Genomic DNA, 13,384 nt, shown 5'->3' on the forward strand with positions numbered 1-13,384 from the left:
ACATCAAAAGTAAAACACCCTATACTAACCTATGTCTAAGAAAATAAAATACTAATATCTTGTGCACGTGTCACAGTCTCTACTTTTGATTTTGTCGTCAACTGTACAAGGGTGCCTTACCTTTACCTGAAAAATAGAAGTAGCACATGGCTTGAGTATTTTAAGAAATACTCAGTACATTACCCCACTATTGGGGTCTGGTAATGCAAACACATGCAACTCGTAATTTAGGGACCTATCGTTAAAATCATCACAGAGGTAACCTCTAGTCTGGACAAAATTAGATGTGTAGTATTTTGCTACACATGACCAACATGTACGAGCGTCGAGCTAGTTGTACGTAGCGACATCTGAAGGTCAACAGACCTTTGAGCAATGCAAGGCACGAGCATCATCATCATCATAGTGTACGCGTCTGCACTCATCATTATAAAAAGGAAAGTAGCTCGATGTATATGTATACGTATACACAAAATGCATGAAGTCCCTATAATTTTTCATCTTTATTATATCTATATGACACAACCCTATATTCTGTTCACATATTACCCTAATGCATGCATTGGTCTTCTTATGTTCATCATCATTAACATTAACTAGGATTATTCATTAGAAAAATAATTGTCATAATGCATTATTGAATTTAAAACATGCACCTCGTCTTAATATTGAATAATGTCATATTAAGTAATCTCATAATCTTACGTCTTACATCGTTATGTTATCATGCATCATCATCATAAAACATCATGATGTAAAAACATTGTAGAGCATCATATAACATCATATAGCATCATCACATAACACAATCACATCAATATATATCATACATCATTATCATATAATATACTCATTACATCATAAACTATAAAGCATACATGATAATTGCAAGGGCCACTATGTGGTGTCATGAAATTGCACAAATTTTTTTTTTTTTTAATTTATGGTCGTTACAAAGATTTTGATCTAGTTCATGTTGAGGACATAATTCAAATTATGCCATGGCTTGTGAGGTACTCTGATCTAAATCACAAGATTGAAGTTTTTGTCACATTTGCAACCTTGGAATGTATATTAGTAGGTAGGATTCAAATAAGATAATTATTTTTAAAAATATTATATTACAAATAAAATAAAATAAACCTATCACGGTAAGTATGTACTTGCAACGGCACAAAAAAGAAATATAGTAGTTCGCTAGAAATTACGAGATTTTTAGTGAGGTGGCGGAGATCTCACAAAACGAAACCACCCATGTCCCTACAAAAACTCTGTCACTCAGCACTTCAATCACCCAAGCACCACTGCAACTTGGGAGCGTTTAATGCACAGAAGAGACAGCGGGCAAACAACTTTTCTCCTCGAAGAGCGGCAGCAAGTGAAACTAAAGGGCTCGATTTAGCACTCAGCGAAGTACAAGATACGCAGCATGAGAAATGACCAGTGATCTCCAAATACGAAAATTGTAAGCCTGACCGTTTGTTACGTCGATTACGCTACATTTTCGGTGCATGTAAGATGGGTGTTTTATGGAGAGATTCATGATGATTAAAAAAATCATTATTGTAGGTGCATTCAAGGGATTCAAGCATCGTCGATGTGGAAGGTAGGTAGACAGAGAGTCACGCTAGCCAGATCTTAGGTGGAGAAACGTTAGAGAGAGGAGTTTAAGGGCGTCAGGAAGAGAGAGAAAAAAAGACGAAGGATTGAGGGAGTCAGGTGAGGAAGAAAGGATCCATGGGTCGAAATCAGGTCAGACCTAAACTCGAGGTGTACCCATCTGCAGCCACTATATGCACACGACAAGAAGCCCACCTGCAACCCACGAACACACGCGGCCCACTAAAAGCCCATAGACACAAGAATGACCCGAGCAACATAACCCAACCCACTCGAGACCCGCCTGTGCCTCTAGCCCCCTTGCACGTGCATGGGCGTGCCTCCTCTTGACTTGCTCAATTGCTCGACTAATCGACTTTGGCTCAGCTCTGTTGGGATTTATGCCCTAAAACCTCGTAATTAATTATTTAGTTTTTAACAATAATTTTTATTATTTATTTGTAATTTAATTGTTATCCATTGTATGAAAATCCAAGGTTATTAATGTAATCTTGAACAATATGTGGTTAACATACAAGAGGATCATGTTCAAGTAATAACCTTAAGAGTCCATAGAATATGGATAAGGTTGGGTGTCTTATCCTGGTAACACTATTGATACAACCCACTTTGTAATCGTTACAAATGATTTGATCCAAATCGTTCATGTGGAGACATATAAATGGGGGTATCCTACACAATGAGTTTGTATAAGAATGAACCAAGAAATATTTAATCTCTCTTTATAAATCCGTTAATTGAGAAGATTAATATTTCACATGATAATCATATGCGACTCAATCTTAATCTTGAGTGGTTATGAACTCCTGCCTGTGAGGGCTTGTTCTTTAATTTACATGGGTGAGAATAACTCTTCTAGCCGATTCAATATGCCTACCATTTTGGGGACTTGACCAAATAGGGAGTTGGGAACATAATATCATTAGATGGAATTCACTTCTTTCCATATAAGGAAAGTAGATGAGTTGTTATTTTAATTACTGATTTCGAGACTTGAACAATGGGACCCCTACCCTTTCATTGGCCCGAGAGGGACTTGGTTTATGATTGGATCATAAACAAATTGTTCATTAGAGAATCAGTGGTACTTAAGGTGAAAGATGGAATTACAGGGGTAAAACGGACTTTTGACCCAACTGTAATTATGAACAACTCGTGAAGGATCGACTTGCTTGTAATGGTTATATCAATGGACATAACTTGTCCTACAGTGTATAAGAGTGCAACTCTAGGTTTACAGTGGAGTGACCTATACTTAATGAATAGAAATTGATTAATTAAAATGTTTAATTAATTAATTTTATATCATTGGAGCTTATAATCGGTAGGTCCATAAGGTCCCCTTGCTAGCTCATAGTAACGCTAAAAGGTTCAATTTATTTGAAAGAAAAATTGAATAGTTCAAATTGAATATATTAAATATAAAGGAGAAAATAAATTTAAATTGAAATGTCAAATTAATATTTAATATATTGTATATATTAAATAAACATATATATATATATATATATATATATATACGTCATTCACATGTCATATCATAATCATATCATTTCATAAACATTTCATAGGCATATTGTTTTCATATGCGTATCCTTGTCATATCGTTTTTTTAATCTTGTCATAGCTTTATTGTTCTTATACATCTCATAGTCGTATCATTTCATGGACATATCTTAGTCATATTGTTTTCCCAACGTACCCTAACCATATCATTTTATCAATCTATCATAATCATATCATTTTCTATACATAACCTATACATATCGTTTTTTCAATCTATCAAAACCATATCATTTTCTATACATAATCTAACCGTATCGTTATATTAATCATATCTTAGTCATATCATTACATTACGTTCATCGCATCCTTCTCGTATCCTACTCACACATATCATAACGTAAGAGTTATCATGTCATTCACATATCATAACATATATATATATATATATATCATATCATAGTCATATCAATTCATAAACAATTCACACACATCAAACAAATGACATGTGCATAACCACGGGGCACATGTCAGCATCAAATATAATCACGTCGATAATAACGTCATTTACTTGGTTGACCTTGGTCGACGTTCTATTCTATTTGTTTAGATTGGATTGGTCACTTACGGGGTATTCTAGAAATACTCAAGCCTCATGCTACTATATTTTTCAGGTTAAGGCAATGCATTCCTATACGGTTGACAACAGCATCACAACTCGAGACCATGGCACATGCATAGGATAGTGGTATTTATTTTCTTAGACTTAGGCTAGAATAGGATGTTTTTAACTTAAACGCTTATTTATTTTATTTAGTCTTTTGTTGTGTCGTTTTAAAGATGTTTTCGAAACACGCAAGTCCATAGCTGTGTTTTAAGATAAAGATTATGTTTTATGGAATTTAAATGAAGTCTTCCGCATTCAATGTTTATGGTATGTATATAATAGCGACCTTAAATTAAGTAGAAAATTTCGGGTCGTTACAGTTGGTATCAAAGCCAGGTTATAGATCTTGTAGACTAGCCTATGATGTAGGCTTGGCATGTTCCATGGTCCCACCGACGATGCCCCATCTCCGTTAGTTANTTAAGGTGAAAGATGGAATTACAGGGGTAAAACGGACTTTTGACCCAACTGTAATTATGAACAACTCGTGAAGGATCGACTTGCTTGTAATGGTTATATCAATGGACATAACTTGTCCTACAGTGTATAAGAGTGCAACTCTAGGTTTACAGTGGAGTGACCTATACTTAATGAATAGAAATTGATTAATTAAAATGTTTAATTAATTAATTTTATATCATTGGAGCTTATAATCGGTAGGTCCATAAGGTCCCCTTGCTAGCTCATAGTAACGCTAAAAGGTTCAATTTATTTGAAAGAAAAATTGAATAGTTCAAATTGAATATATTAAATATAAAGGAGAAAATAAATTTAAATTGAAATGTCAAATTAATATTTAATATATTGTATATATTAAATAAACATATATATATATATATATATATATATATACGTCATTCACATGTCATATCATAATCATATCATTTCATAAACATTTCATAGGCATATTGTTTTCATATGCGTATCCTTGTCATATCGTTTTTTTAATCTTTTCATAAACATTTCATAGGCATATTGTTTTCATATGCGTATCCTTGTCATATCGTTTTTTTAATCTTGTCATAGCTTTATTGTTCTTATACATCTCATAGTCGTATCATTTCATGGACATATCTTAGTCATATTGTTTTCCCAACGTACCCTAACCATATCATTTTATCAATCTATCATAATCATATCATTTTCTATACATAACCTATACATATCGTTTTTTCAATCTATCAAAACCATATCATTTTCTATACATAATCTAACCGTATCGTTATATTAATCATATCTTAGTCATATCATTACATTACGTTCATCGCATCCTTCTCGTATCCTACTCACACATATCATAACGTAAGAGTTATCATGTCATTCACATATCATAACATATATATATATATATATATCATATCATAGTCATATCAATTCATAAACAATTCACACACATCAAACAAATGACATGTGCATAACCACGGGGCACATGTCAGCATCAAATATAATCACGTCGATAATAACGTCATTTACTTGGTTGACCTTGGTCGACGTTCTATTCTATTTGTTTAGATTGGATTGGTCACTTACGGGGTATTCTAGAAATACTCAAGCCTCATGCTACTATATTTTTCAGGTTAAGGCAATGCATTCCTATACGGTTGACAACAGCATCACAACTCGAGACCATGGCACATGCATAGGATAGTGGTATTTATTTTCTTAGACTTAGGCTAGAATAGGATGTTTTTAACTTAAACGCTTATTTATTTTATTTAGTCTTTTGTTGTGTCGTTTTAAAGATGTTTTCGAAACACGCAAGTCCATAGCTGTGTTTTAAGATAAAGATTATGTTTTATGGAATTTAAATGAAGTCTTCCGCATTCAATGTTTATGGTATGTATATAATAGCGACCTTAAATTAAGTAGAAAATTTCGGGTCGTTACAGTTGGTATCAAAGCCAGGTTATAGATCTTGTAGACTAGCCTATGATGTAGGCTTGGCATGTTCCATGGTCCCACCGACGATGCCCCATCTCCGTTAGTTATGTCTTGCTTAAGATAAAAAAATGAAATGTTGTTGATTGTGTATGTTGTTATTGCTTGGTCATTATAAAATATAACTTATAATTGGACTTTTACACCATTGACTATATTATAATTTAATGCATTATTGTTGGCTTAATTCTATATTTATTATAATGTAGAATATGTTATGTTTTACCTTGCGTGGAATGTGAATGTAAATTGATGTATTGATGATGTTTTGATTTACTGAGGTTGTTATTGTGAATGAGTAGCTTTAATTTTAGTAAGCTACTAAATGTTAGTGTATGCATGAAGATGTGTTTGCTGAGGTATGTCATATGCTTCAGTTAGACGTTTTTAACATAGATAAATTACTTAGTGTAGGACCATAGAGATGGAAAGGGTTGTACCAATGTATAATGATGTGTAAGTAATTTCAAATAAAATGAAAATGACCTAAGTAATTTCAAATAAAATGAGACCTAGGAAGCTTGATTAATGACAATATCTTATAACATGCTATAGATAAAGGTGGTAGTAACGGAAAGAAAATTTTATAAATATGAAGTATGTAAATATGAAATTAAAGTATCAGTATGAAAAAAAAAAATTGCATAAGTGTCTTTAATAGAAGATGAGCTTTGGAAGTAGTAAGATGTATAAAACTTTCTATGTCTTAATACGAATTGATTTTTTTTTTAAAAAAATACAACCGCAATTGTGGAAGTTATTAGGTGATTTAAAAGTAGTGAGCTACAGCTTGGATGAGGCATTACGATCATGATCAAAATTTTAGAGGTATATGGAGAGCGATTACATTATGAGATTGTCAAGATACCTTAAATTTAAGAAACCATGATTTAAGATAGACTTGAGTTGGGGATACACGAGAATTACAGAGGTGAGACATTGTCTCTAAATCAACTATTGTGTAATTTTCCTTATGGTACACAAACGCATTACAAAAAGCTCAACATAAACAAATTGTGGTAGAAAAAGTATCAATAATTTTTTCTAGCAATGTCAACCTGGTTAAAAAGTATTACCATAGTTAAAGTTTCAAGATTGTCATTTTAAGTTGGATTTTTTTGAGTATCCCAAGTTTTATGGCATTATGATATCTATCGTGCTTATATAATACTCATTTTTAGAATTTTGTTAAGCCCCTTGTATTAAGAGGGAGTTTTAAAAAAAAACAAGATGTGGTGCATGATGTTTATAGGACAATTGTTAAAAATGAGATTTGAGGATGTTTATAGGACAACTTTTACTCGAGTTTAAAGAATTTGACTGGGAGAACAATGTAATGTGGAAACTAGTAAAACTATTGATGAGTGGATGAAATCATCATGAAAAAAAAATGAGAATCTTGCGATTAAAATTGAATAAGTTTGCCAACCTTAGTATTTGCATGAACATTGATGTCAATGAAGCATCTGAGCCACAAGCCTACTAAATGAGTTCTGTTGCTCATGAAATTTATGAGAAGAATCAATAGGACGCGATAAGGTTATTTATGAAATTTTGGTGATCATTAGGATATGATAATGGGCTAAACCAAGGATATGTGTAAAATGACTAAAATGCCCCTATAATTCTGTACATATAAAGTGATCTCTAATAGCATGAAAGTTGATGAGGAGTCTTATGTCATGGTATGAAGGGATTATACAGAGTTACAAGGAATATGGTGAGGAATTAAACCAAAATTTGGGCGGTAAATGACCAAAATACCCTTATGAGAATTCTAAGATGTTTTTAAGACCTTGAAAGACTCAAAATATTACGAAAAAAATTATATGAGACTCATACGATATTAAGGATGAGTATGGAAGATCTTAAGGAGATTAGGACAACTATGGGATATAAATCAAGAGGAAAAGATATAAGGATGATAGTATTCCTCTAACAATTGATAACAACCAATGTCATCAGGAAACAGATATAAGGATAGTATTATTCTTACTGATATTCTAATGCGAAATCGAACTTTAATAAACTTGTATATTATGGAATTGGAAATACAACATATATGAAAGGTATAAGTTGTCATGCACTTCAAATAAATAAAATGTTAACAAAATGAAGAGATGAATGTTGCGCTAATTAAGATATTTCCTTTACTTAAGACTTTGACATAAGATTATTACAAGTTGGTTCTTGGAAGATGATTAATACAATGGTTTTTGTCCAGTGATCTTCATCCTTAGTTTCTGAATCAAACGGTACTTTCTTGTCAAAGATGTTGGTTAGAAGACAAGGATCACGTTTCATGGAGATATCTCTTTGCTACAAAGGTTTATGATAGATTATTCAAAAATTTTGGTGTGAGTTTGGCTCCCAGCAAAGTTGTCACAACTTGATGAGATGTTGCCTTGTAAAACCCTTTCAAAATAGAAGTAAACTTATCAATGCAACATTCTTTTATATCATTTGGAACATCTAGTTACAATGAAATAGGACAATCTTTAAGGATGTAGAAGGATCTTGGAAAGGGGTACGATGTGCTGCTCACTTCACTCCTCCCTTTGTATAGTATCTATAAAACTTTTCCACCATTTTCATGATTTCTATTCTTAACAACTAGATGGTTATAAAAGACTTATACTTGTTAAGAATTTATGAAAGACCTTAGGAAGGATTTATGCATGTAAAGAAATGTTTATGATCCATACAAATGAGGGCGTACTTGCTAAGAATTCTTCCTCAATTATGCTTCAAGACTTAACAAAGAACTCTCAGAACGAAAGCTCGAGTTATTTCGAGATTAAAGCACTTTCGAGGATGAAAGTTTTTTCTAGAAGTATATAATGTAACAATAGTAAAAATAAAATAATAATAATGATAATAATAATAATAATAATAAAATAAATAATAATAATAATAAAAAAAAACATGTGGTAACCTATCTCTCCTCCTTCCTTCAATCTCTCACCACTGGTCCACTAAAAATAAATCTATCAACAAATCAGGAATTCCTTTCCTGTAAAAACAACTGCAAAAACAAATAAAATAAAAAAACAAAAGATCAGATCTAGTTCGCGGAGGAGATATGTCATTTGAAGAGGTCAGTAGTCATATGTTAAATCTTCTTTTTATTTTATTAAATAATATTAATTTGGTTACAATTATTTAGTTTTAAATTAGAGATTAAATGGAAAGAATTTTGTATGCTTTTAGGAAATCACAACTAATTAATTATATTTTAGATCTTCTAAATTGTTGCAATACTTAAGGTTGTCAATAATTTTATATGAATTATAGAAAAAGAATAACCAAATGACTCTTGTTAACTAATTGGAAGGAAATAAGAATAATGAAATAGAGATGGAATCCTTGACGGAAAAGAAAAGAAAAGAAAAGAAAAAAGAAAAGAAATAAAAATAGAAAGGGAAGATTTGGAAGTAGGAATAGATTATCAATAATATACGGGGTGAAAATAATTATGGGCGAGAAGATTAAAGAAAAATTTGTTGAACAAAATTTAAAAATAAAATAGGAGATATGAGAGGTAAGGAACTTCATTAAATTTTGTCTAACAAGAAATATCATAATTTAACCATAGCCAATGTAAATTAGAGAAATAAGTTTATAAAGTTCAAGCTTGAAACTGGTGTCATTGGCTCACATAGGTTGACTCAGATTTCAAATGATGAAATCGAACTTTCATTAAGGATATATTCGTGATAACGACTTAAGCTAATAAGGTAAGTGGCTCACCCGTCGTAGGTTACGCATTGTATGTTGTATGTTGGCACGTGCTCGTGGATTCGTACTTGTCATTAAATTGTATGCTAGCCTGTTATACTCGATTAAGTATGCTTGTGAAATGTGATTGTATGCTGTTTAATGTGATATGATGTGTTATGTTATGAAGTTTATGATGTGTTTGGATTATTCTGGCGTGAATGGTACTATAATTCTGAATGTAAACAACATGTGATGTATGACATGAAATCACGATAAATGACATGAAATGTAACCCCGTTAGAATTATGTGTGATATGTAGACTGAAAAATGAGAAATGACATGTTAAGCATGAAAGATGATAGCATGGTTATATTCATAAATGATAAAAGTAGAAATATTGGGGACCTCATGCATTATGTCTGTTCATGCATTGGGGGATACCCCTATTCAATCACGAGGGTACGGACGCGTACATCCAATGACAGGACAACGATCGTTATGTTTTGCATAGCGCTGCCGTAATGGTTACTAGTTCTAACGGGTGTCCGGCCTAGGGAGCGTCCCAGTGTATGCTCGCCCGACTAGTAAGGTGGCCCAGCAGTGTGCGAATTGACTGGTGAGCCCATACCCGCATGTATGAGCTTGGTGTAGTGTATATGGTACATGTCCAAATTACCCGTTAGGACAGCACCGTAGGAAGACAGATTGAAAGATAGGTCCCATCATCTCATTACATGTGATTGTTGCATAACTCCGATAGGGGGTCACTTACTAGGTATTCTAGAAATACTCAAGCCTCGTGCTACTATATTTTTCAGGTTAGGGCAAGGCATTCCTGTACGGCTGACGACGACATCGCAACTCGAGACCATGGCACATGCATATGATAGTGGTATTTATTTTCTTAGACTTAGGCTAGAATAGGATGTTTTTGACTTAAATGGTTATTTATTATATTTAGTCTTTGTTGTGTCGTTTTAAAGATGTTTTCGAAACACGTAAGTCCATGGTTGTATTTTAAGATAAGGGTTATGTTTTATGGAATTTAAATGAAGTCTTCCGCATTCAATGTTTATGGTACGTATACAGTATCTGTTGGCTTATTGGCCCTTGATCTCACATTAATTAATTTCAATGAATTAATTATTGATGTTTTGATGATAACAAACCTACTTTTAATTATTAACTATTTTCAGTTTTTTGAACTGTCCACAGTATAAGGTCGGGAATAACGATTACAACAACTTTTCAATTACTCAAATAAGAGCTAAAACGAAGAAATTAGAGTCGAGACAACATACCCGACGTGATGATGTGGCAACAAAATCAAAATGATGGACAAATCAAAATATATCAAAGTATGACATTTGTAATATTGGGAGAGTAACAAATGGTGGAATTTTTCTTATTATTACATTTCTAAATAAAATTATTTTTACAAAATATAAATTTGAATATAACCGTTACTCACATCGAATTTTATTATTACTATATTATATTATTATATTATTATATTTTAAAATTTTGGTAGTTACTCACATCATTTTTATTATTATTATATTATTATATTTATAATAAATTTTGAATTTCATTTTACCGTTACTCACATAACTTCTTATTATTATTATATTATATTACTATTATATTAAAATTTTGAAATAAATGAATTTAGAAAATTTTCTTATTTAATTACTTTTAATCTCCACCTTCCATTATTCCTAACACAATCCAATGGTTAATATTCAATCCTACATTTTGCCACTCTTCTCCTCTATATAAACTCATCTTCCCCACATTTTTAAAATACACAACTTACATACATTCTTCAATCCTCATTTGTTCAAAGTCTCCATTGTTTGTTGCTCTCTCCTAGCTTACAAGTTTATTTCTTTTCATCTTATTCTTGAGAGGGATTATTATTATATTGTGAGGAAATAGTTGTGAGTATCCCAAATTGTAAATCTACTCTTTGAGAGAGTTGTGGTGTGTTATTATCAAACTCAAATACTTGTATCGGTTTGATCCTGCACCGTGGAAAGGATTGAGTTTGCTCTTGAACTCGTAAAAAGAGCGGTGTACCGGTTTGGCTCTGATCCGTGGAAAGAGTCGGAAAAGTTCTTTATTCAAATTCCCAAGAGGCGCTTGGGGAGTGGAGTAGGTCGAGTTTGACCGAACCACTATAAAACTACGGTGTCATTTTCTCTAACTCTTTCCTATTTAATTTCAAGATTATTATTATGATTTATTGCATGTTCTACTTGATTATTGTTTTGACTTGAATTATTTTGTTTTAGTAATTATCATCTTCTACTTATTTGTAAAAAGTTTTATCATTAGAAAAAATTAATCAAGTTTAAACACTTTTATCGTTAAAACCCTATTCACCCCCCCTCTAGGGTTGCCATACCGATCCAACAATTGGTATCAGAGCAGGTTGCTCCTATAGATTTTTTATCTAAACTTTATTGTTCGAGCTTATGGCAAACCTACGTGTTAAAAATGGTTTTAGTGAAGGACAATCAACTTCTAGGCCACCTTATTTTGATGGAACAAATTATACATGTTGGAAAGCTAGGATGAAAATTTATTTGCAATCCGTTGATTATCAATTGTGGTTAAATGTTAGTAATGGTCCTTACATTCCAATAAAAATTGTTAATAATATTGAGGTGCCTAAATTAGAAAATGAATTTGATGAGCATGATATGAAAAAATGTTCTTTGAATGCTAGTGCTATCAATTGTCTGTATTGTGCCTTAAGTAATGATGAATTTAATAGAGTATGTATGTGTTCTTCGGCATATGAAATTTGGAAAACTCTTGAAGTAACTCATGAGGGAACCAATCAAGTTAAAGAAACAAAAATTAGCATGTTAGTTCATAATTATGAACTATTTAAAATGGAGGAAAATGAACCTATTGGTGATATGTTTACTAGATTTACTAATATTTTAAATGCTTTGAAAAATCTTGGAAAAGTATATTCTACTTCCGAAAATGTAAGAAAAATTCTTAGGTCTCTGCCTAAAAGTTGGGAGGCAAAAGTGACGGCGATTCAAGAAGCGAAGGATCTCACAAAGCTTCCTTTGGATGAACTCGTTGGTTCTCTCATGACACATGAGATTACCATGAACGGGCACATGGAAGAAGAATCCAAAAAGAAGAAAAGTATAGCCCTAAAGTCCATCAAAGTTGACTCTGAAGATGAGGACGTCCTTGATGAAGATGATGTCGCCTACTTCACACGTAAGTATAAAAATTTTATTAAAAGGAAGAAACAATTCAAGAAACATTTCACAAATCAAAAAGAGTCAAAAGGTGAGAAGAGCAAAAACGATGAGGTAATATGTTATGAATGTAAAAAGCCGGGTCATATAAGAACGGATTGTCGTCTCCTCAAATCATCTAAGAAATCCAAGAAGAAAGCAATGAAGGCTACTTGGGATGATAGTGATGAAAGTGCAAGTGGAAGTGATGAAGAAGTAGCAAATTTTTGCTTCATGGCTCATAGTGACAAAGAGGATGAACAAGAAGATGAACAAGAAGATGAGGTAACTCTTGAATCTCTTTCTTATCATGAATTATTTAAACTTGTTGATGAGATGACAATTGATTTAGAAAAACTTAGTTCAAAGTATGTTGTGCTTAAAAAGAAATATAAGACTTCAATTATTGAAAATAAGTCTTTACTAAATGAAATTTCTTGCTTAAAGGAGAAGGATCATAATATTGTTAAAATTGATGTACCTTGTGAAAAGCATGTATTTGATTGTAATGAGAAAAATGCATTAATTGATAAAGTCAAGACTCTTGAGCATGATTGTGGTGAAAAAGATAAATTAATTAAATTGCTCAAAGAGAATGAATCAAATAATTTGCAAGAACTTGGTAGGGCTAAGGAATCTATTAAAATGTTAACAATAGGTGCTCAAAAA

General features: G+C 32.2%; 1 protein-coding gene across 1 annotated transcript; it reads left to right on the plus strand.

The window, feature by feature from the left end:
* The first annotated feature begins 11,840 nt into the window (after positions 1 to 11,840).
* Positions 11,841 to 13,176, plus strand: LOC111438099. Its single transcript, XM_023076042.1, has 2 exons — positions 11,841 to 12,818; positions 13,163 to 13,176. The coding sequence occupies exons 1-2, from the start codon at positions 11,927 to 11,929 to the stop codon at positions 13,174 to 13,176; spliced, it is 906 nt and encodes a 301-aa protein (XP_022931810.1). The 5' UTR covers positions 11,841 to 11,926.
* Positions 13,177 to 13,384: the final 208 nt, after the last annotated feature.

This window comes from Cucurbita moschata, unplaced genomic scaffold (genome assembly GCF_002738365.1).
Source record: "Cucurbita moschata cultivar Rifu unplaced genomic scaffold, Cmos_1.0 Cmo_Scf00071, whole genome shotgun sequence".
In the NCBI taxonomy this organism is placed as follows: Eukaryota; Viridiplantae; Streptophyta; class Magnoliopsida; order Cucurbitales; family Cucurbitaceae; genus Cucurbita; species Cucurbita moschata.

What these genes read in the sequence shown, in the direction of transcription:
- LOC111438099 (XM_023076042.1), top strand. Translation starts at nt 11,927, where the DNA reads ATGGCAAACCTACGTGTTAAAAATGGTTTTAGTGAAGGACAATCAACT.